Consider the following 25,996-nt stretch of genomic DNA (forward strand, 5'->3'; position numbering starts at 1 on the left):
TATCTCTCAGGGATAAAGATTCACACTGTGACAGAGGCTGACAAGAACCATCAAGCCCACCAAGGATTGCCTCTTCTTCTGATCCACATACAAACAAGTGGACACATCAAGACACAGCATATTGTAAGGGACTGTTGAGGTTATGCATAGGAAACAAAGTCATTGAGACACAGATTGATATGTCATCATTCCTTCCTGTTGGACAGCATGGCTTAGGAAAATCAATACTGGAAATGCATAACTAACCCTGCAGATGGTGCTATCAGGAAAGATTTGGCTTTCATACAGACCTTTGGCAAAAGATGGGTTGCATCTTTACAACAGGTGGTAAAAATGTATTTTCTTGACTCCATTATTAGTTCAGAATCTAGAATAGAGGCATTCAGAGCTTCCGTGGACTCAGTTAAACTGGATCACTTTGAGTCTGTAAATACCGAGGATGTGGACAAGATTCTTCGAAGTGTTAGGAGGACAACTTGCTCACTCGATCCCTGTCCTTCATGGCTGACAGCTCAAGGGGAACGGTTGTAATCATTAATACATCGTTCAGGGATGGGCAGTTTCCACTTACTTTGAAGACGGCCATTGTTAAACCTTTGTTGAAAAAGCCCTCCCTTGACTCCCTAATTCGGAACAATTATCGGCCTGTCTCGCTGCTGCCATTTTTAGGGAAGGTGATCGAGAGGGCAGTTGCCTTTCAGCTTCAAGGGATCTTGGATGGGACGGATTATCTGGACCCATTTCAAACCGGCTTCCGGGTGGGCTATGGAGTTGAGACTGCTATGGTCGCCTTAGTTGATGATCTCTGTCTGGGTATGGATAGGGGGAGCGTGTCTTGGACATCTCAGCGGCCTTCGATACCATCGACCATGGTATCCTTCTGGAACGCCTGAGAGAGTTGGGTATCGGGGGCTCTGCTTTGCAGTGGTTCCGTTCCTACCTCTTGGGCAGATTCCAGAAGGTGGAGCTGGGGGGCTGTCGCTCCGATAGGAGGGCCCTTACATCTGGGGTCCCTCATGGAGTGATTATGTCCCCTAAGCTATTTAACATTTACATGAAGCCGCTGGGAGAGATCATCCGGAGACATGGGGCGCGGTGTTATCAGTACACTGATGACACCCAAATAGTCTTCTCTGTGTCTTCGACTGATGCAGTATCTAGGGATGGCATCTCTCCTCTAAATGCTTGCTTGGAGTCGGTAATGGGCTGGATGAGGGAAAACAGACTCAGCCTGAATCCAGAGAAAACAGAAGTACTGGTGATTGGCTCTCCTGGCCCGGGTAAGGAAATTTTTCCACCTGTCCTAAATGGGGTCACGCTCCCTGTGAAGGACTCGGTTTGCAGTTTGGGGGTGCTCCTGGACTCGTCGCTTCACCTTACTGCTCAGGTGGATGCGACGGTCAGGAGCACTTGTTATCAGCTTCGGCTGATACGCCAACTGCGACCCTTCCTGGGCCGGTGGGGACCTTGAAACTGTTGTACATGCTCTGGTAACCTCTCGATTAGATTTCTGTAATGCGCTTTACATGGGGCAACCCTTGTACCAAACCTGGAAGCTTCAATTAGTGCAGAATATGGCTGCTAGGCTGGTTACTGGATGTCCCAGGGCCAGCCATATAATGCCAGTTTTAAAAGATCTTCATTGGCTGCCTATTTGCTTCCGGGCCAAATACAAGGTGTTGGTTATTACCTATAAAGCCCTAAATGGCTTGGGCCCAGAGTACTTGGAGGACCGCCTCTCCCCATACAATCCGCCCCGCACTCTCAGATCGGGTGAGAGACATCTTTTAAGAGTTCCAGATGCTAGATATGCTTCATCCCGGAGGGCCTTTTCTGTTGCAGCCCCACAGCTCTGGAACTCCCTCCCCAATGAATTCCGTACTAGCGCCTCCCTTAATACTTTTAAGAAGGATCTGAAGACCTTCTTATTCCGCCAGGCTTTTCCCCCGTGAGCCTTGTCTGTTATTCTTTTCCCCTTGGCGATGTTTACGATGTATTCCACTCTACACAGCCATTTGTCTGGGTGCTGTTGGTTTTTTATTGTTGTTGACTGCTAATTGTTGTTAACTGTTGTAATTCTGTTGGGGGGGGGTTGGGGCTCGTGTTCTTTTAACTGTTTTATTTTTTTATTGTTAACCGCTGTGATCCTTGGAATAGCGGTATATAAATAAATTTTATTATTTTTTATTATTATTATTTTCTAAGAGCTTTGTAAACTTGATCAGGAGGACTTTAAACTGAGTTATGAGGAAGAGGGAGATAGTATCTCAGAAGGTGGGGGAAACAATTACTGGTGACAGTAGTAAGGGAAAAGGGTTGATTGTTTAAAAAAAACACCAATGGAAAGGAGTAAAAAGAACAAGGAAGCCACAGGAGAGAATGTTCCATTGTCTTGGATGTCTCTACAGAACTGAATCAAATACTGGAAATAAACAAACCGAACCAGAACACAGGAGGAAAGTATGATTTAAAGAGGGATCACTGAATTTTGGTAAGATGAGTCTTATAACAGGAATTTAGTAATAGGGAGGTATGACTTATTCCAAAGAAACAGACAAAAGACGGGAGGAGTAGAAGTAGCATTCTATAAGTCAAGGGTGTGTACACCTGTGAAGAGATCAATGAATCACAGAATGGAAAGCAGAATGATTCAGAGTGAAAACAAAGTACGAAGCTGTACAAGACATATTATGGGAGCATGGAATGTGAAAATCATAAATCAAGGGAAACTAGACGTAATAAAACAAGAAAAGGAGCATATAAACCAGTGGTGGCAAACCTATGGCACATGTACCACAGGGGGCACACAGATCCCTCTCTATGGGCATGAACACCGTCGCCCCAGCACAGAGTTTGCCAGAGTTCATTATTAGAAAGCCAGAGGGATGCAGCACTTTGCGATAAATAAGTGGGTTCTGAGTTGTCTTTAAAATGTTCACCATCACTGATACATGTGCCATAGGTTTGCCACCACTGGTTTATATGCTCCTTTTCTTGTTTTATTATTATTAATAATAATAATAGGATTTATTTATATACCGCCCAGCCTATTCTCTCCCTCTCAGGCCGAAGGAAGACAGTTATGGAGGGAGGAGCCTCTTTCTTCAGGCTAGCCTATTCTATTACGTCTAGTTTCCCTTGATTTATGATTTTCACATTCCATTGCAATACTTGGGGTGAGTGAGGTAAAATGGACAGGAATGGGCCATTTTGAGTCTGATAATTACACAGTATTTTATTCAAGAAATGAAAAGATAAGAAATGGAAGGCATTTACAGTAAGGAAAGATGTAGCAAAAGCAGCCTAAGAATATAAAGCAAAATCTAACCGAATAATGTCAAAAAGACTTCATGGAAAAACCATCAATGCAACGATAATCTAAGATTATACTCCAACTACAGAGCAGGAAGAAGAAAAAATTGAAAGATTCTGTGCTGGAGTCTAGGGAGAAATTCATCACTTACCAAAACAGGACTTGTTAACCAAGAACTGAGAACCAGAAGAACGCTGGACTGAAGCCAGGGAGGAAAGCAAAACAAAAACAAAAGCACTATCTTTAGCCAAAAAGGTAGAGAAACCTCAATATATAACAGGTGAAACTCTTCAAATAGTTAAGGATAGATCAGAAACCAAAGTAAAAGATGACAGAAATAGAGTAGAACCTTGAATACAATTTTTCAACAATTTGTGCGCAGGGACAAGAAGAATTACTATAATAATCAATGCAGAGAAATAGAAGATGACGACAAAAATCTTCCTCAAGATCTGAGAAGTTAGATCAAAGTTTAAACCAAGAATAGTAATGCTATACAACCAAGTTGGGTACTCATTTCAGCAACTTCAGAAGGATGCAAGCCTGAGTTGACTCTGAGCCCCTGGCTAGTACGGAAGTTACAACCTTGTGGTTTGTGACCGAGTGGCTGCAGTACATGTATTTAACCACTCCGCCACCAGGGCCTTAACATATCTTAACATAACAAGAGATAAAAGGATGACAGATTAATTTGAAGAACCATATGAAGACTAACATCTAATTTTTCAATAATGAAATGGAAGCTGCACTCAAGAGTACTTGGGGGAAACAAATCACCAGGAACAGATGGCACACTACAGACTGAACTGAATGTGACATGATAGCCATCTTTAAATATCTGAAGCGATGTCTTGTAAAGGATAGAACAAACTTGATTTCTGCAGTTCCAGAAACTAGGATATGAAAGAAAGGATTCAAATGAAAGAACAGAAATTCCACCAATGCAGCCAAAAGAAATTCCTGATGCTAAGAACTGTTCAACATTGATTGCCTCATTTAAAAATATATATATATATATATATATATATATAATAGAGACAGGGAAAATGAATTATTTATGGATTAAAATAAACGGAAGTAAAGGTTAAGTTAGCGTTTTGATCATATTTACGTGGTTTTGGTCAATACAGAAAGGATAGGATGCTTAGAGGCAAGACAGATATATCCATAACATATTCGGTACAAGATAGGTTTTGGTATTAAAAATGACACTCTGTAGATAATGGTGAAAGATTGTTATAAGAGATAGTAATATTTTACATAACTAACTCATTCACAACCACAGATTAGGAAGTTAAATTTATTTTTGTTAATTTTTTTTATCAATTCATATACTGTATATGAAAGCATTGATGGATTACTGTAAATTTTTAATTTTGTATAATAAAAGTTATTAATTAAAAACAAAAACAAATATTAAAGCTCTTAAAAAAAACACTGACTGCCTCAGAAGTAGACTAGACAGCCATCTCTCAAGAGTGCTTTAGCTGTGTAATCCTATATGGCTGTGATAGTCTTGAGGTTCATTCAAACTCTGTAATATTAATTCTGCTCCCAAAGGGGAAGGGCAAAGCTCTCCAGAGATATCCTTAAAAGTCAAGTTGACAGTGAACAAGCATTCCCATTACTAAAAGAATACCAGAACTGAGAAAGTGCTGTGAAGTACTATGAAAGTGCTAGGATAGGTTAGGAATGAGATAGGAAGTTCTGGTTCCTTTGTTAATATACAGCAAAGATGAGCAAAGCATACCTCCAGGGCCATATATGGTCAAAATCATGTTTTTTCTTTCACAGGCATCAAAGATTTTCTTTTGCACATAATATTTTCACCCTAAAATGACTTTGAAGGGGTGCAGACGGCATTTTTTCCCATGGCTTTGCTCCACCCCTGAGTAGTTTAGGCTCATTTAGTAATTTCTGTTCAGTTCCTGTTGTTAAAAAGGGGCTCTCCTGAGCCTACAGTGACAAAGGAAGGCCTAAAACATGGCAAAAATACCCACCACACCCACTAGAAGGCATTTGGGGGGGGGGTATTTGGGGAAAGTGGGGAGAGGTGTTGTCTTCCAGGTCTCTTGGAAGGTTAATGTGTCCTCCTAGCTTTTCAGTTATCCACCACTAACCACTGAATAACAGAGTCAGCAATACCCATTTTTTAAAGAAAAATAAGTCAACTAGTGACCAATTGCTTACCTCAGACATATCATGTACCAGTAGAAGAGGGATACTAATGGTAGTAATATCATGAGTGCAACACACTTTGAGGATATTCCGGAGGCCCATGATTGCAGGATCCCTGGCAGTAATATTACCCGATCTCACATTATCATCCACACAGAGATGAAAAGTTACATGAATTTCAGAGAGATTTGAATGGCGAGTGATGTAAAATTCTCCTGAGGGAATCATATTGTAACAAACAGGTTACTCTACAATCTCCAATGAAAAACCTAAATATATTAAAGGACTATAATGTGTCAAAAATTCCCATCCTATTCTTTCCCTGCAAACTTCAAACAATTTACAAAAACCATTTCCATAAATGAATAAATAAATAAAATTACAGGTGTAGTGATATACATTGTTATGTTTTGTCTGGAAAATTCATGAGATTTCTTTTTCACTTCAATACTTTAAGGTCCTATGGAACTGAAAGTAATTTACTCCCATGAAAATGTGCATGGGATTATTGCAGTTTCAAAAATTTAACCTGTAACCCTCAGTCCATCTTCCTCCTGTGTCACACACACAACTGGTCCACAGCACTTTACACTGCTTGGGACAAATGTTCATGCCAACAGCAAAAATGTGAGGATATCTGTATGTCCTAGGCACTTTGTTTACAGAAAGAAAATCAAATCTACCACTATTACCGCTAAGGCACACAACACACACACACACAGAGGTAACAATGTCCTGGAATCGGGTTGGCAACCTATGTCCCTCCAGATATCGCTGGATGGAAAGAGCCATCAGCTCTAATCACCATAATCAGTGAGGGATGATGGGAGTTGAAGTCCAACTTCTGAAGGACCATAGTTTGGCCATCCTGCCAAAATAAGACTGAGCTTGTATGTTTACCTTTCTGTATATTCTACAACGAAGAACATACCCCAGGCTGCATTTTAGACACCAAAACTATGACAAGGATATAAATAGTATCTTAGCATTAAATTCAGTTCTCCATAGATATATAATGGTTTCTGAAATTAAGTACAGTATTTGTGTTGGGCAATATGCAAGATAAGGTGTAAAAATTACTGTAACATAAATAAACAGTATATACTAGTAGCATCAAAACTAGAGCATCAACTATATGGAGTAAATATTTAAAAAATAATGCATCATCTATTCAACATTCTAATCAACATCTAATCAACATTCTCCAGAGGATGAACTGCTCATAACAAAAATCAGAGCTAAGCTGAAAAAGAAAGCAAAATATACCAAAATATGGCCTGAATTACATTTCAGATGAATTCAAGGACAATGTAAGAAACAGATCTGAACAACTGAGTATAATCGACTGGGAACCTGAAGCCAACCTGAAGTGGACAGAAGTCAAAGACATAATTAAGGATGAATGCAAGAAAACACTAACAGTGGCCAAAAAGAAAGATAAGAAACAATGGATGACAGATGAAACACTTCATGCAATAAAAGAAAGAAGAAAAGCAAAAGCAAAAGGTGATAGGAACAAAGCCAGAAGTATGAACACAACTGTCCAACCTGTGACACACAGGGATAAGGAGAAATGCTACAATGACCAATGGCAGAAAAATAGAAGAAAACAACAAAAAGGGAAGAATGAGAGATCTCTATAAAAAAAATCAGAGAAATTAAAGCCAAGTTCAAACCAAGGGCAGGTATGCTCTATGGAGAAATAAAGAACATAGTACAGGAACAAGAAGAAATAAAAAGACGCTGGAGGCAATACACAGAGGAGTTATACAAAAGAGATGAGGGAATGAGTGATATTTGGAATGAGGAGCCATATGAAGGTGGACCCCAAATTCTAAGAAGTGAAGTGGAATCTGCAATAAAGGAAATGGGAACCAGGAAACAGATGATATCCCAATTGAACTGCCAGAGTGCCTACAGGCAGATGCAACTTTAGTGATAACTGAAATATGCCAACAAATATGGAAAACAAAGCTGTGGCCAACAGACTGGTTCAATATACATACCGATCCACAAGAAAGGAGATACAAAAGACTGCACAACTATAGGACAAATGTAATTCAGTTATTGCACCAACCTCACATGCAAGCAAAATAATGCTCAAAATTCTGCAGCACAGAATCCAATAACACATGGAGAGGGAAATTCCAGAGGTGTAAGCAGGATTCAGAAAAGGAAAGGGCACTAGGGACCACACTGCAAACATATGATGGCTAATGGAGCACACCAAAGTGTTTCATTGACTGCAACAAAGCATGTGATTGTAGTGATCACTAAAAGCAATGGAATGCACTCCAAGACATGGGGATGCCACTATATCTGATACTCCTGATGAGGAATCTGTACCAAGGACAAGAGACCACTATCAGAACAGAATTTGGGGAAACAGAGTGGTTCCCAATTGGCTGCATTCTAACACCCTACTTGCTGAAAAAATAATAAGGAAAGCAGAATTAGAAACAGCAAAAGGAGGAGTTAAGATAGGAGGAAGAAACACTAACAACCTAAATCCTAAAGATATGCAGACGACACCATAACATTAGCAGAAGACATTCAAAATTTGGAACAGTTAATAAGGAAGGTAAAAAATGAAAGTGCAAAAGCAGATCTGATGCTGAACATAAAGAAAACAAAAATAATGACCACAGAAGAAATACGCAAATTCAATCTAAACAATGAGGAAATTGAAACAGTTAAAGAATTCCCATATGTAGGATCATACGTTGACCAGAATGGAGACTGTAATCAAGAAATAAGAAGACTAGGAATGGGAAGCTATGAAAGAACTGGAAAAGATCCTGAAGAGCGAAGTCATACCCTGAGCACTCAAGTCAGAATTGTTCAGGCTATTGCATTCCCAATTACCATGTATGGATGAGAGAGCTGGACAGTGAAGGAAGCCAATAGAAGGAGAATCAACTCATTTGAAATATGGTGCTGGAGAAGAGTACTTAGGATACCACGGACAGGGCTCTCCTTGGAAGCAAAGATGATCAAGTTGAGACTGTCATACTTTGGCCACATAATGGAAAGGTATGGCTCACTAGAAAAAACAATAATGCTAGGAAAGATAGAGGGTAGAAGAAACAGAAGAAGACCACAAATCAGATGGATAGATTCAACCAGGGGGATTATGGGTAAGGGCTTCCAGGATCCAGGCAAGGCAGCACAAGATAGGGATTCTTGGTGATGTTTCAGCCACAAGATCACCATGAGTCAGAACCGACTTGAGGGCAGCTAACAACAATAATCAACATTCCACACAACTACAGAAAACCTGTGTAATAAGTTATGACAGAGCCAAAATAGGTGAAAGACCATCCAAAAATGACAAGTTTAAAAAAGAGACGTTTTAACACTTAATTCTTTACAAAATTTCTGAAAGCTAGAGAGATGCAGGAAATGGAAAAGTCAGAGACAGATGGGATTGGGGAATGGGGAATGGCTTTGGAAAGGCCATGGAAAAAGAGAGAGGTTCAAGTATATGGGTATCCCCAGAAAAAAAGAAAAATTAAAGCAAAATAGTATTACTAAGGGATATTGCAACATTGATGAAACTTAGCTCTTTTAAATCTATTGAAAATCCATGCATCCTTCATTAAACAAAGCAGAAGCAATTAGTATTTGATGCTCCACTAGATTAATGAAATTCAGTTTAAAATGCTTGTGTCAGAATCTAACTGAATCATAAGTTGTATGAACGTATTGTTAATTTGTTATATTGGTTAATATAGTATTATAAGAATATTAGAGTGTATAACTTAAGTTGTTGGGTATGAAGAGGCAACAAGGGAATCAGCTATTTTGGATCTGATCCTAACCAACAGGGATAACCTAGTTAATGGAGTGTAAGTGGTGGGATCCTTAGGTGGAAATGACCATGTTCTCCTGGAGTTTGTTATACGGTGTAAAGGAGAAGCCAGGCATAGTCAGACATGCATTCTAGACTTTAGGAAAGCTGATTTTAGTAATCTTAGAGAAATACTGGGGGTGATCCCATGGTCAGGAATATTAAAAGAGAAGGGAGTTCAAGACGGATGGGAGTTTCTCAAAAGGGAGATACCGAAGGCACAATTTCAAACAGTTCCAATGAGGAAGAAAAATGGGAGATGTCTCAAGATGTGACATCTGGGATCCTCAGACCAGTAATCCACAAAGAAACTTATTCAAAAGAAAGAAAGTTTATTGTAGAAATAAGGCAGAAGTAATCCATTGACACGTTTCTGCAGAATCTGAGAACAGCAGTAAAAAAGTCCCACTTTTAACCTTTCTCCAGCCCCTCCTTTCTCCAGCCCAGTTCTAATCCCACACCACACACACTTTCTCATTCTTGCAAACAAGCTAGTGAAATGTGGGCTAGACAAAGGAACTGTTACATGGATTTGTAATTGGTTGACCAGCCGAACCCAAAGTGTGCTCAACAATGACTCCTTTTCATTCAGGAGAGAAGTGACCAGTGGGGTCCCACAGGGTTCTGTCCTGGGCCCAGTGATATTCAACATGTTTATCAATGACTTGGATGAAAGAATTGCGGGCATACTTATCAAATTTGCAGATGACACCAAATTAGGAGGAGTAGCTAATACCCCAGAGGACAGGATCAAAATTCAAAATGACCTTACTAAATTAGAAAACTGGGCCAAAGCTAACAAAATGAATTTCAACACAGAGAAATGCACTTAGGGCAGAAAAATGAAATGCACATATATAGGATGTGTGACACCTGGCTGAACCAGACTACGTGTGAAAGGGATCTGGGAGTCCTAGTAGACCACAAATTGAACACGAGTCAACAGTGCAATGCGGCAGCTAACAAGGCCAATGCGATTTTAGGCTGCATCAATAGAAATATAGTGTCTAGATCAAAGGAAGTAATAGTGCCACTCTATTCTGCTCTGGTCAGGCCCCACCTGGAATACTGTGTCCACTTCTGGGCACCACAATTCAAAAAGGATGTTGAGAAACTGGAGTGTCCAAAGGAGGGCGACTAAAATTGTGAAGGGTCTGGAAACCATGCCCTATGAGGAGCGACTGATGGAGCTGGGGATGTTTAGCATGGAGAAGAGACGGTTAAGAGATGATATGACAGCCCTGTTTAAATACAGTGCGCCCTTGGCTTACGCGGGGGATCCGTTCCAGACCCCCACGCGTAACCCAAATAGCGCGTATGCTCAAGCCCCATTCATTCCAATGGGATGCGCCACCCCTTGTGCCCCCGTGCAGCTGTCCACACATTTGAGGATATGCTCAAACCCTCATATAGCGCACCTGCATATGAAGCGGGCGCACTGTACTTGAAGGGATGTCACACTGAGGAGGGAACTAGCATGCTTTCTGCTGCTGTAGAGACTAGGACCCGGAGCAACGGATGCAAGCTTCAGGAAAAGAGACTCCACCTCAACATTAGGAGGAACTTCCTGACAGTAAGGGCTGTTTGACAGTGGAACACACTCCCTCAGAGTGTAGTGGAGTCTCCTTCCTTAGAGGTTTTTAAACAGAGGCTGGATGGCCATCTGTCGGGGATGCTTTGATTGAGAGTTCCTGCATGTCAGGGGGGTTGGACTGGATGGCCCTTGCGGTCTCTTCCAACTCTATGATTCTATAATGGGGGGCATAGTACTGGTGTAAACACTTAGTAGTGGTTCAAAGGGAAGATTGTTGCTTTGCACAAGAATGCGCAGGTGTTTGGGGGAGGTTTTCTTTCATTAGGATTTTGTCATACAAAATGAAAAGCAGCAACAAGACTGAAAGTGTCTGAGACAAGACTGAAAAGGTATGAGGGACTGGGAAGACTGGGCACGTATGATTGGAAAGGCAAGTATGTTTTAATTTGTAAATGAATCAAAGTAAAGTACACAAAATGTTACGGCAGGACATTGTTAATTTTATGCCAATGTTTGTGGATGATGGCAGTTCTCTCTGCAAATGTCTTCTTGCTGAAAACTCCAGGAATAAGGTTCTTGCTGTTGAAATACAGAAGGCTGGTCCACTCACAACCGTGTCAGGCTGGGGTGGGGTGGGGTGGGGTGGGGTGGGGGAGGCAGTTCCTGACAGCTCAGTGCAGTTATAAATTAATGGGCATTTTTAGCATCTACTTTGTGAAATGTAAAGGGTTTTATTTTCTCTGAACGGAAGATAAATCTTACATGCGAATGTAATTGATAACATTATGCTGTTCACTTGACTAAACTAGAGCAGTTTTTAACTAAAGTTTTCTCTACCATATTATGGGAACTGGCTTTGACCTGCAAAACCAGAAGTCTGCAAAAGAAGGGAGTAATTTAGTGGTGCAGAATAAAAGGGATTCCATGGCAGTTTGGTAAATTCAGTCCACAAAAAATAATACAGGGCTATTTCTGGAAACAACCTTTCAGTTTGATGAACTGTTGAATATAAGAGTAACCATTAACTTTATGCTATGTAACTTTCCTGCAAAAATCTTGGTAAATTATGAAACTCTGTCCCTAAGGTGTCTCTTTTTTCATAATATGAACTCAAGGATGTTTCCTGACAGTTTTTCCCACTTTCTCACAACCTACCCTTGCAGTGTGTTTGAGAGAGAGAGAGAGAGAAAGAGAGAGGGGTGAAGGCAGCAGACAAGAATGGCAGCAGTGACAGATTTTCATGTCTAGAAATTGTCCATCTTTCTTCTCCCCTCAGATAATCACAGCCCTAACTAAACAACTGTCTTATTATCCTCAGGGTCAGATATGGATGAAGACACACAGTACAGTACTTAGAACAAATATACTCAGCAACAAACACACCAATATTGCATAATTTTAAAGACTAACAGATTCTTGTGACTATAATCAAGACATGCATATTAGAAACTAAAGGGTTTCCACTCTACATGGATAGATGAATATATCTAATCCCTTTCATTAAAACAATATCCAGAAGGGTGTCTTTGTGTGTATGTTTAGTAAAAATGATGAAGAATATTGTGTCATGTATGGCATGGTTTTTGTTGACAGAATCTTTGCTGTTTGTTGCATGAAGCGTTATAGATGGTAGAGAGAAGAAAAAGCTGCTCTTCTCACAAATTAATAAATGACATTTAATGATAAGATTATGCTCTGTCTAGCAAGAGACATCTCTATCTAAAAAGAATACACAAAACATACCAGGAAAAATATTTGATAGGCTTTGTTCCATATTCTTTGATTTATCTTCACTGCCACCATTTTTGTTTCCTACATCTGCAGACAAAATAAACAAATTGTTATTATATATACCATTATACAGGATGACAGAAATCACTGGAGTTCATAGAATCATAGAGTTGGAAGAGACCGCAAGCACCATTCAGTACAACCCCCATGCAGGAACTCTCAATCAAAACATCCCCAACAGATGGCCATCCAAACTCCAAAGATCTCCAAGGAAGGAGACTCCACCACTCTCCAAGGAAGTGTGTTCCACTGTCGAACAGCCCTTACTGTCAGGAAGTTCCTCCTAATGTTCAGGTGGAATCTCTTTTCCTGTAGCTTGCACCATTGTTCCGGGTCCTGTTCTCTGGAGCAGCAGAAAACAAGCTTGCTCCCTCCTCAATATGACATCCCTTCAAATATTTAAACAGGGCTATTATATCACCTCCAGGCTAAACATCCCCAGCTCCTTAAGTCGTTCCTCATTGGGCATGGTTTCCAATTCCTGTCTAGATCCCGTCCTCAGGGGTGTTGGCTACTCCTCCTAATTTGGTGTCATCTGCAAATTTGATAAGTATGCTCCCAATTCTGTCATCCAAGTCAATGATAAAAATGTTGAATAGCACTGGGCCCAGGACAGAACCCTGTGGCACCCCACAGGTCACTTCTCTCCAGGATGAAACGGAACCATTGTTGAGCACCCTTTGTGTTCGGCTAGACAACCAATTACAAATCCATGTAACAAGTGCCTTGTCTAGCCCACATTTTACAAGCTTGTTTCCAAGAATGTCATGGGGAACCTTGTCAAAGACCTTACTGAAATCAAGATATACTATATCCACAGTTAATTCTGCCTTTGCATGTTTTGATGTGTGAATTCTGCTTTCATTAGTTTGGAGTGAAATGTCTGCTCAGTACAAGGGCTAAGCAGATGGACTATGCTTTGGGTTCGGCTGGTCAACTTATTACAAATCCACCTAACAGTTGCATTGTCTAGCCCACATTTTACAAGCTTGTTTACAAGAATGTCATGGGTCACCTTGTCAAAGGTCTTACTGAAGTTGAGATATGCTATATCTACAGCATTCCCTTTGTCTACCAACCTGGCAATTTTATAAAAAAAGGAGATCAGATTTGTCTGGCATGACTTGTTTCGTAGAAACCCATGTTGACTTTTTTTGATAATGGCAATTGCTTTCTAAACGTTCAGAGACACTGTGTTTAATGACTTGCTCTAGACGCCTTCCTGGTATTGATGTCAGACTAACTGGGCAATAATTGCTGGGATCCTTTCCCTGTTTTTGAAGATGGGGACAACGTTTGCCCTCCTCTAGTCTGCTGAGAGTACTTCTGTTCTCCAGGAGTTCTCAAAAATTAATGCCAATGGCTCTGAGATTACATTTGCCAGTTCTTTTAAAACCCTTGGATGTAGGTCATCTGGTCCTGGAGACTTAAAAGTAATTGAGATTAACCAGGTATTCTAGTACTTCCTTTTTACTTATTTATGTGCTGCATTTTTGGTATTGTTTCCTCTGCTCCATTATCCTTAGGTTGAGCATCCTTTTCTGAGAACACAGAGGCAAAGAAGATGTTGAGTAGTTCTGCCTTGTCTCTGTGCTCTGTTAGCATTTTGGTATCTTCTTCATGTGGTGGCCCCAACATTTCCTTTTTCTTCCTTATTGTTCTTAACCTCTCTAGGAAGCCTGAGCTTGTTCTGTGCTTTTGCTTTTCTGACGTCCCTCTTACATATGCTAGCTATTTCCTTGAATTCCTCCTTGGTTATTTCCCCATTTTTCCATTTGTTATACATGCCCCCATTTAAAACTTAGCTCGGTTCCTTAGTCATCCATCCCGGTTTCTTGAGACATTTCCCATTTTCCTTCCTTATTGGAGCAGTTTGAGATTGTGCCTTCAGTATCTCCCTTTTAAGAAACTCCCATCCATCCTGAATGTCCTTCTCTTTTAGTATTCCTGTCCATGGGATCACCCCCAGTACTTCTCTAAGTTTACTGAAATCAGCTCTCCTAAAGTTTAGAATGCATGTCTGACTATGCCTGGCTTCTCCTTTCCACTGTATAACAAACTCCAAGAGAAGATGGTCACTCCTACCTAAGGATCCCACCACTTGTACCTCATTACCAGGTCATCCTTGTTGGTTAGGATCAAATCTAAAGTGTTTTTTGTGGGCTTTTCGGGCTATGTAGCCATGTTCTAGAAGATTTTCTTCCTGAGGTTTCGCCAGCATCTGTGGCTGGCATCTTCAGTCAAAGAAAGGTGATAACTGTGGTCAGATATGCTGCATATCCTTCAGCCCTGACCCTTTTTGACCCTTGGTTGGGAGGAAGTGATTTACATGTTAATCTGTGTGTTGGTCTGTTACTGAATGGCCAGGCCTCAGGGTGGAAGGATATGCAAGATATCCGGCCACAGTTATCACCTTTCTGTATTCCTCTTTGACTGTGTCTCTGACTTCTGTCAATAGTTCTTCTAGTTACTGATCAACTAAGTTTTATAGAATACTGTTCTTCACACTCTCCTTAAATCTGTTGGAATGCTTTCCAGACCATATATTGGCATGGTTATTGATTTGGTTTTCTTCACCAGCTTTATTCTAATTTTGGATATTAGTAATTCATGATCTGTGCTGCAGTCTGTGTCTGGTCCTGTTTTCGTTGCAAGAATGGAGCTTCTGCATCTTCTGTTTCTTGTCATGTAAGCAATTTGGTTTTTGTGTTGTCCATCCAGTGACATCCATGTGCACAGTTGTATGAAGAAGGTATTTGTGATGAAACCCTGGGTTTTCCAAAAATGCTGGCATGAGCATGAGGTTTTTGTTGTGAAGACAGCTAGATTGGGGCCAAGCCAGTATGCATTATAGGGTGCTAATACTGGAGGATGGGACAATTAGTCCTAACTTAATTGTTAGGAATTGTTAGGAATTCACATTCCTTTACTAGCTAATGAGTAGATGGGGAAAGGGAGGGGGACTGTGCTGGGAGTTTCAATGTTGGTCTCATGAGAACAAATTGTATGGGGTGAAAGGAGGAATGATCATGGGAAGCAGAAAGAAATGAGATTGATTTTATGGGTGAATAGGGTGTCAGTCTGCTCAAAAATCTGAATTACTGTATGCTTTAATTGTGCTGTGCCAATGCTTATGTCTCAGATGTCTCAGATATCATTACCGTAACTAAATAAAGGTTTTTTTTTTTGCTTTTCAGCACTGAAGCCTGTATTTCTTAACTGAACTTTTCCAGTAAGAGCTCTCACCCATGAACCTGTAGAGATTTTATAAAGCTATACAGAGCTAGTAGCTCTGCCTAAACTAAGTCTGTGGCTCACTTCCCGTTAGCTGTAGCCCCTTCATTCTCTTCTCTAGCACACTTACACTCTGAACAGTTTTAGCTTTGCATACTGCTGATTCAACCCCCCCCCCCCCTTTCTGTACAAGATCTTAGTACTTACAAGGTAATAAGATTAATAATGAAAATACAGAAATAAAAACTATTAGGAAAAACAAGGATGAAGGTACTGGTCCTGTTGACATCTCAGTGACTGGAGACTCCAAGAGTTAAAACGTTGTTTGTTTGTTTTAATGCTGTACATGAGCATCCAAGAAAGGGACTCAGAAACTAAAGCGACCTATTCTCAAAGAACTTTGACATGTATGATTGAGGAAGTTTTAGCAGTGATCAGAATAATCTATAATATGCTTTTATATCAAGGTGACCAACTTTCAAGAGAACAGAGTCTCATTTTTCACCATTAGAATCCACTCCAGGCTACATCAGGCCAAAAATGCTGGAAAAGTAGAAGGAAAGCTAGAAGTGGTTGATGAGTGGACTTGGAGGGCTCTGTGTTTCATTTCAGAGTAAACCACCACTCCTGGAAATGTAAATTTGGAGGTGTTGGTGGTGATATTGGTATTTCTTTTACCAACAGCTTAACATGTTCAGAAAATGTGCCAGCACAGAGGCAATCAAACCAAACTCTGAATGGATTGCAGCCATTAAAACTACCTACATGTAACCTAAAGACATCAGAAACAGTGTTGGCATTTGAGAAATTATTCCATTTCCAGAATTAAATGGTTCTTCAAAGTTACTGTAAGTATCAAAACTTATTTCCAAAGGAAATCCTTTCTAATAGAATCCACAATCCACTGGTTACACAAACTCTACAATTTGTGCCTATTTATGTTGCTAACAAATTTGTTGTGCAGTGTTTTTAAATGAAATGAGAGAAAATATGTATTCTCAATTGGAGACCATCTGAAATCCTCTTGTCATTTCTCTGTATTTTGTGAAGAATCCATCAATGCAAAAGAGCAAGAGTGTCCCAATTACATTTGTTTCCAAGGTCAGAGGAAGTGGGAGAAAATAAGCTAAAAATAAAGCTGTAGATAAACTGAATGTTTGTGCCTCAGCAGAAAACACAAGTTGGTTGTGGCATATTTCCAGTCTCTGCTGCATGCACCACACTTTGTTTGAAATGTGCACCAATGTATTACAGTCAGCCTTCCTTATACAGGGATTTGTCATGTGCAGATTTGAGCATATGCGCATGGCAAACCCAAAAGTCCTCAATGGTGGTGCGTGTGCACACGCACCGCCATTGGGGATAAAAGTCGCTCTCCTCCCCTCCTCTTTCCTCCCTCTCTCTCTCCCTCCCTCTTACCTTTCCTCCCTGCTTCCCTCCATCTTTCCCTCCCTGCTTACCAGGCCACGCGGTGGAGGAGGCAGCAGCGAGGAGGACGAAGCTTGGCCTCATCATCCTCACCACTGCTGCTGCCGAAGGGCCAGGTAGTGGCCTGGAGGCCTGTTGGCCTCCAATAGCACCACCCAGTCTTTTCGCCGTGGCGGTGGTGAAGAGGTAGTGCCGCAGCGCGGCCTCCTCGTCCTCCTCACCGCCGCTGCCGCAGGAAAGGCCAGGTGGTGATGTTGGAGGCCTCCAGGCTGCACCTGGCCCTTCTGCCAAGCTACGTCCTCCTCACCGCCGCCGCCACCACTGCAAAAGGGCTGGGCTTTTTGTGGCAGCGGTGGTGGCAGCGAGGAGGAGGAGGCTTGGCCTCCCGGCCTCCTCACTTCCTTGGCCTCCGCCACCGTGGCGGGAAAGGTCGGGTGGTGGTCTTGGAGGCCAAGAGGCTCCCCAGGCCGCCACCCAGCCCTTTGGTGGTGGTGGTGGCAAGGAGGACAAGGCTTGGCCTCCCGGCCCCCTCGCCGCCACTGCCACAACCTAAGGGCCAGGTGGCCACCTAGAGGCCTCTTGGCATCCAAGACCACCATCTGGCCTTTCCCGCGGCGGCAGTGGCGAGGAGGCCGGGAGGCCAAGCCTTGTTCTCCTCGCCGCCACCACGAAAAAGCTGGGTGGTGGTCTAGGAGGCCAACAGGCCTCCAGGGCACCAGCCGGCCGTTCTGTGGCGGTGGCGGTGGCAAGGAGAATGAGGCTGGCCTCCCAGCCTTCTCGCCGTGTCAGCCTCTGCCGCTGCCGCGGGAAAGGCTGGGTGATGGTCTTGGAGGCCAAGAGGCCTCCAGGCCACCACCCGGCCCTTCGGCGGCGGCGGTGAAGACGAAGCTTGGCCTCCTTACCACCGCTGCTGCAGGAAAGGCCATGTGGTGGTCTTGGAGGCCCTGGCCCTTTTGTGGCGGTGAGGAGAAGGTCAGGAGGCTAAGTGGTGGCAGCGGCAATGAAGAGGCAGCGGCGGCAACAGAGCAGGTAAGCAGGGGAAGAGGGAGGGAAGGTAGAAAAGAAGGAAGGAGAGAGGGAGGAGAGGTACTTTTGTACCAAATGGCAGCGTGCGTGCAAGTGCACGTGACAACAATGGAACTTGAGCATACACGGATTTTGGTATACGCAGGGGGTCCAGAATGGATCCCCCGCGTATACCAAGAGCTGACTGTACTAGTCAAAACAGGAATGCCAGTCAAAACAGAAATGCTATTTATTGGACCAAATATTTGTCAGCCTCCACAAGCTCAGAAATTACGTAGAGCTTTGCTTCTTTAGAATGCTTTGACACAAACCTAGCAACCCCCCCCCCCCCCAGCACAGCCACATTAATCTATCGGTTTAACTAAAAGTATATACTATTAACATTCAGGAGATACTCACTGAAATATCAGCGATTGCAGTTATAGAAACCCATTTTACAAAGATTTTCTCTCTCACACGAATACATAAACATACGGAATTTTTATTTGAAAGAGAGAAAACTTTCAGTTGTTACTAACCATTTAGCCTTTTGGATTTACTGCTTTGCTGGACTCTGGCATAAAGTACTACCTGTTGAACAACTTCAAGTTGCTCCTGAATCCCAGGAAAGTGGAAATCTGTGCATTCCTGACAAACTGTTGCAAAATCTGAAACAAATAAAGATTTCATTCAGCAAAGGTATTGAACCTGTTCCATTGTTATAACACTTCAGGCTGAGGCAAGACAATCACATAACTGAATACTCCTTTATGCAAAAGGACACAGGTCTTTATTGGCCTACAGTCAGCCTCCAAATCCTAAACAATTATTGTATATACTCACATATAAGTCTATAAATTTTAGTCAAAAAATTGACTCAAGAAACCTGAATGGACTTATCTATGAGTCAATGTAAGTAATGTAATTTAATTCATATATACAGTGCACCCTCTGTAGCCATGGGGGATCTGTTTCGGATCCCCCTGCAGATGACAAAATCCATGGATGCTTGTCCCATCGACCTCAATGGTGGCAGGCCACATTGCCGTGCCACCACTGAGGACAATGGCACTTTGCCTCCCCCCAGCCATAAGAATCCTACCTCACCACTTCACTGTGGCGGGTGGCAGGGACTGCCTCTTCCTCCTCCTCGCCTCTGCCACCTCTTCCTCCCTTCCTTACTCCTCCTCCTCTGCCGCCCCTTCCCCCATGAGTTTGCCATACTTTAAGCTCAGTTTCACATTTGTCCCTTGCTGACGCCACTACCATCACCGTCAGCACCGCTCAAAGAGAGGGGAAGGCGTGGAACAGCCGGGGAGAGAGAGAGAGAAAGTGAGGGAAGGAGAGAGGTGAGGGAGGCTACCTGCCTCAGCCACATCTTGCCTGGAGAGAAGGAGCAGCAGCAACCAGTTGCAAAGGGAAAAGGGGCCCAGGAGCCAAAGCCCTGCCATGACATGCTAAACCACACTTTGTTCTTGCTGTTGTTGTTATTGGGTGCCTTCTAGTCCTTCCTGACTTATGTCAACCCTAAGGCAGTGAACCCGTCAAGGGGTTTTCTTGGCAAGGTTTGTTTAGAGAGGGGTTGCCATTGCATTCCTGTGAAGCTGGGAGAGTGTGACTTGCTCAAGGTCTCACCTTTCTCCATCCTCTTCTTCCTCCTCTCTGCTGTTGTCACCTCTGCCACCTCCCCTCCTTCCTCCTGTCTCCTCCTCTTCCCCGCTGCCGCTGCCTCCTCTTCCACCTCTGCTGCCCCCCAAGGGGCTTGCCATCCACATATGCTGGAATCTGTGGATGGCAAGTCCATGGATACGGAGGACTTACTGTATATCTATCCCCTTGGAAGCACTGACCCCTTCTACTCTCTCATCCATCCAGGCTTTAGAGTAAGCACAAACAGTGATGCCTGCTAGAATTTTATAAGTCTTGGGCATTGTATAATTATATTCATGAATTCCAAATCATTTGCAGATGTATGAACAAAGACATTGGCACTACAAAAGAGTTCTCACTACTGCCCATATAACAAAAGGAACCTTCTCAAAGAGATCTTTGAACCCAGAGAACCTGACTTTTGGTAAGTGGATTTACTACATTCACATTTCAACACTAACTGACTACTGCAAAGATCTGACAGACCTGTCATATGCAGCCCTTTGAAAATTTAGGACAAGGGACATGTTTTGTATCTTTCTGGATCCTATTACATTCTATTCCACTCCCACAACTATATAAATATGCTTTATACCTGAGGCCTTAATACTACTTGGTACTGTAACTGAAAAAGTGTTTTTATATCCACAAAAGCTTATGAAAATAAAAAAATCAGTTAGTCTGAAAGCTGCAGACACATTTCTTTTCCCTTCTCCACTCCCTTCATTTTAATTGTTTAGAAATTCCCTCACTAAAGAAAAGTAGGTGTCAGGGAGAGAATTTCTTTCTGAATTTTTCTGACCAAGAAAGATGAGAGAGTTGAAAGAGAAGGTAAGAAAGTATATTTGCACTGAAAACTAACATCATTTTTACTGTAGTATTTGTAGGAATGGGGAGGGTGTCATCTTACTGTGAGAAGTAAACAACATTGACACTTACAGGGACACACTCACCCCCTATTTGTACACACACTTTTGGGTGCTGTTCTTTTAATTTTTTGGATATGAAAAGTTCAGAAATTTCCCAACCCTATTTATTTTGTACACAGCCTGCCTCACTGGGAAAACTATATCTCTTAAAATTCTCAAACGATTCTATATCAGGCTATCTGCTAAATCTTCTCAACTATTAGTTGGATTCTAGGCCAGAGATCCAGCTTGTTTATACAGTCATAGTGCACAGTTGCCATACAAAATGGCAAATGATGCCATTATCACTGTTGGCAAGGGGGAAAACCAACTAACAGGGCAGTCTGGGGACAAACCCGGATGCAGCCAAACAATTAAGGCAAAAAAGAAAAACCACAAAAGCAAAACATCAGCTATCGGTATTGGCAATGCTCTGACACACTTTTTACACACAATATAAGACTTACAGACGTAGTGGTTTATCGAAAGTTCTGGAGGCTTCATCTTCAGTTACAATGTGTACAATACAGCATATATACAGACTCTGACTTCTCTCCATCAACTTCCAACCAGTATACACTGTTACTCTAACCACAACTTCAACTATAACTCCACACTAATCCACACATGACATGTCTCTTGGCCCGCTTATATAGGAGGTGGTCCTAGGTCATTACTTTGCATCAAACAGCATAATGGAAGCTTGTTGCAACCTTGCCTCATGCCATGTGCCCATGACTCAGCTGTCTGTGGCTGTCACATTGAATACCTGTCACTCAATGTCACCCTGTCATTCAAAATATTTTTCTTTTGTTTAAGACACAATTACTCCAACAAGCCGAACTTATGCTGCCCTCCTCTGACTGAAGTAGCATGGCAATCTTTTTAACTCAGAGAATATAACATTTTGATAATTGCTAGCAGTCCGCCTTAGAGCTAGGCAGAATGGAAAGATAATCCTCCACCAGGGAGTACATACAGATCTGAATTTATATATTTCTGCCCACTGGAGCAAGTGAGAGGAGCAACCCATCATCTTCCACTACAATTTCCCCTTACCACAGTTTAGTCCCATTGCAAAACTGGATCTGCCAGTTCATATCCATGCACAATGAGCAGTTTCTATGTCTTTGTGCAATAACGACTATAATTAACATTTGTCAGGCTCCCAGCATGCAGCACATCTTTCAACACAAAAGACAGCACCTTTGAAAAAGAACAGCTTTTATAGAAGAAGAAGAAGAAACAGCGCAAGCATGGCAGTGACTTTATTGTCAGGACTGAAGAAGAATACAGAAATATAACTTTTATAGTGTTACTGGACAATCCCTCCCATCAATCAATATAGAAATATAATTGGTCAAAACTTCTGGTGGTTTGTCTTAAATGATGATGCAGTGTTAAATGTCCTACAGTCTGGGATTCTGGCAGCTTCCAGCAGGTTCCTTAAGAACAAATATGTCCCCAGGCCAATTATCCCAAACAACTGCACCTGTAACCTTGAGCGGGTATATCTCATTATAACATCTCTTCTTTGTACAATGATCTAACCACATAAATATTTATCTTTAACAATCACCTTTCTATATATCTATATTAACATAACCTATTAAACTTAACACTGTATTATTATTATTATTATTATTATTATTATTATGCTTTATTTATATAGCGATGTAGATTTACACAGTGCTGTATATACAAACAATAAAATGGATAAAGAAAACCTGCCCATGGCATACAATCTAAGAAACAATAGAATAATACATATTAAAAATATAGCTTATCAATTGGCTAATAAAAGAAATATAAAACATTAACAATAACATTAACAACTCTCTATACTCCCTCCTCCTTTCCCAGATGCTAGTGTCAAAAAGTCAAGTCTCTGCAGAGAGGGTTCCTCCTCCACATTCCAACCTCAAAGAACTTAATGAACAAACACATTCTCAACTGCAATATCTAGCCAGCACCTTCTATTATTTTCTAGCATATTCTGTTAAAGCACAGCATATGATTTTAAACAACTATAAATCCCATCTTTTTATATCAAATCCTAAATACATAAAACCCTTATGGCAATAATCCATGAATGGAACCTGACAAAATTGGACCTGCAACTTCATTTTCATACACAAAGGATTTGTAATATCCTCACATACCAACAGCATGTATATATGTCTGTACCTGGCTTCCATTCCACCAAATGCATCTGAGGAAGTAGACTGGGGAAGTAGACTTTATTTTATTTATTCATTATTTAGTATTCTCACTGGACAAAAGAGTAAAAATTTTTGTTATAATTTTACATTCTAACTCAACAAGAAATAAATTCAAAGAGTATAACTTACCTCTTTTGATCCCACTGTATGAACTGATGCGATTATCCACTAATAGGACCAAGCCACAAAGAGAAGTTGAATAAAGTGATAATGCTGTCTGAAGCCTATGAAGTTTGACTCCACTGCGATGATTACGTTTATGCTTGCAAAAATCCAGCATATCTGCCTTCAGTAATCTCAGGTTGTGCATGGTTTTCAGTTGTGCTCCTAGGCAGGGCAAGAAGAATGGGATGGGGGGGGGGGGAACAAAAAGAAATTGAAAGATCTAAAGGGTCACTTGGTAGACAGAAAAATATACTGTATTTACTCATTTTCTTAGCCCTGGCTGTGCCTGATCACTTCCCCTCACACAGCCACCATTTAGAGTAATTCTCTCCGCCTCCATCCAGTCTTTAGAGTGAGCACAAACAGTTAAGCCTGTCAGAATTTTATATATTTTTTGGCATCATTTTGCTTTGCTTTGTCCTTTCCATACTTGGTTACATACCCCTAGGTTTTAACTTTGACTTATCCACCGCTCATATCAAAATCCATTTTGGTCCCAAAACCCATTCCTGGTCGACTTATAGTTGAGTATATACGGTAGTAGTTTTGTTATTTTGTCTTTTCTGCTAGGACTAAATCTACACAAAAAATATAAGCCATAAATGATTTCTACAATACCAAGAAGGCAACAAGCAATTTTATAATCAGGAATAGATGATAATACATTTAGAAATCTTCTTGGGTTAACTGTGCCAGTTTCTGAGCTCTAACCACCCATATTCCCCCTGCAAAAGATTAACACAGGGTGTAAGATTAATAAAGTAGACCAAGGTAAATATTTAAATAAGCACAAACGTACATTTCTCCCTGCTGAAATTCATTTTGTTAGTTTAGGACCAGCTTTCTAATCTATTAAGGTATTTTGAATTTTGACCCTGTCCGCTGGAGTACGAGCTACTCCTAACTTGGTGTCATGTGCAAATTCTATAAATATGACCTTTATTTCTTCATTCAAGTCATTGATAAAGATGTTGAATAGCAATGGGCCCAGGACAGAATCCTCTAGTACCTTTTTAGTCACTTCTCTTGAGGATGAAGAGGAGACATTGCTGAGCACCCTTTGGGTTTGGCCATTCAACCAATTACAAATCCACCTAGCAGTGGCACTGTCTAGCCCACATTTTACTAGCTTGTTTGCAAGAGTGTCAGTTTGTCGAAGGACTTACTGAAATTAAGATATGCTACATCCACAGCATTCTTTCATCTACCAAACTGGTAATTAGATAGATAGATAGATAGATAGATAGATAGATAGATAGATAGAGCGATATATATGAAATCATATTAGTGTGAAATGACTTGTTTTTGAGAAGCTCATGTTGACTTTTTGCAATTATGGCATTCCCTTCTTTTTTAATTTTTTTATTGATTTTAAAAGAAAGAGAAGAGAGAAAAAAGGAATATACATAAATAAAAAGAGGGAAAAGTACATACAAAGTAGAAAATTGCCATATATGTATAAATAATACAATATCTATCTAAGTATCAATATATCTGTATACTTTATATAATTGTGTATATACATACAGATTTCCTTATTGTTATTCTTGTGAATTAAAGGGGGGAGGGGGGTATCTGTATTCCTTATTTGTGCCTTGCAATAAAAAAGGTTCATATATTTTATACTACACCATCTCTGTGTAAGTAAATTCTTGTTTTTCACATTTTTATTGTCCACTTACTTTGCTCAAACAAAATCTCCCCCTTTGTTTTCAAAAGAAACTTGGATTAAATGGTAAACTTCATGTTCTCATACAGTTAACACAGAAATTATAGCTTCTTTGTTATTGTCGAAATCATCTTTTTCCTTTTTTGTACAAATCTATATCTAATAAAATTATCTTATGCGTATATGTATAGGGAAGCCTTAGTATAAGAAACTTAAAACTATACAATATCTACTGTTTCTTTTACTTGTTAATTAACAACATAATAACCATATATTTGTCAGGACCATGGTAAACAGGTCTGATAAAATGACATGGATGTGGCCACTAGGGGGAGCTGTTGTGGAAGTTATTTACAGCTCTAGTGGCAGTTATATGTGTCAGCATTTAAACAGTGAATCACTGGATTGTTGTTGCAACTGTCAACTGAGTTCTCAACTGTCACTGAGGGAGAGTGAGACAGTCAGTCCTTCAGAGAGAGAGTGAGAGAGAGCGTCAGTTATGACAGTTGGTGTTAGACTAACTGCCTCTATGTTTTGCTGTTATGGTTATTTGGTTGGCAAAGTAATTTATTTATTAAAGTAACTTGTTTATTAAAGCCCTCGTGTAGAGTGAAGGCTTGAAGTGCTCTTGTCGTTATTTCTCAAGCCGGAAGCTTAAGGCTGTTTGCAGTGGTGAAGGATTATTTTCCTTCTTGGCCTGAATACCTTTGCAGACATCTCTTCAGATTCCTTCTCCCTGGAGTCTTGTTGACGTGGCTCAACTCTGTACGTGGTCGTGGTGGACACAGCGCGTCTTTCCACGCCCTAACAATATTTACAATATATTTATATCTATTTTATTTCTTCATGAAGAATATTTTCAAATGGGCGCCATTCCTTTTCAAGTCTTAGCATTGGTTTATTGTTGATCATGTAAGTTAGTTTGTCCATATATTTCATTTCTTGAACCTTAATTTTCCAATCTTCTATTCTAGGTGGTTTTTCCGTCTTCCAACCTCCTGTGATGATTAATCTGGCTGCTGTTATTAATTATAGTATAATTCGCCAAT

General features: G+C 40.9%; 1 protein-coding gene across 13 annotated transcripts in view; it reads right to left on the reverse strand.

The window, feature by feature from the left end:
• The window catches only part of LOC149312536 (FERRY endosomal RAB5 effector complex subunit 3), a 60,651-nt gene that overhangs the window by 23,023 nt on the left and 11,632 nt on the right, over positions 1-25,996 (reverse strand). For 5 of the 13 annotated variants that reach the window (XM_089524813.1, XM_089524818.1, XM_089524814.1 and 2 more), the window contains 4 exons: positions 23,243-23,440; positions 18,873-19,001; positions 12,619-12,693; positions 5,504-5,706 (listed from right to left, as the gene is read on the reverse strand). In XM_089524813.1, coding sequence (XP_089380939.1) covers positions 5,504-5,706; positions 12,619-12,693; positions 18,873-19,001; positions 23,243-23,440 — 605 coding nt within the window. The other 8 variants (XM_089524820.1, XM_089524822.1, XM_089524819.1 and 5 more) reach the window with 8 other exon arrangements.

The sequence above is a fragment of the Sceloporus occidentalis genome, unplaced genomic scaffold, assembly GCF_023333645.1.
Source record: "Sceloporus occidentalis isolate IW3139 unplaced genomic scaffold, rSceOcc1.0.p SCAF_5, whole genome shotgun sequence".
NCBI lineage: Eukaryota > Metazoa > Chordata > Lepidosauria > Squamata > Phrynosomatidae > Sceloporus > Sceloporus occidentalis.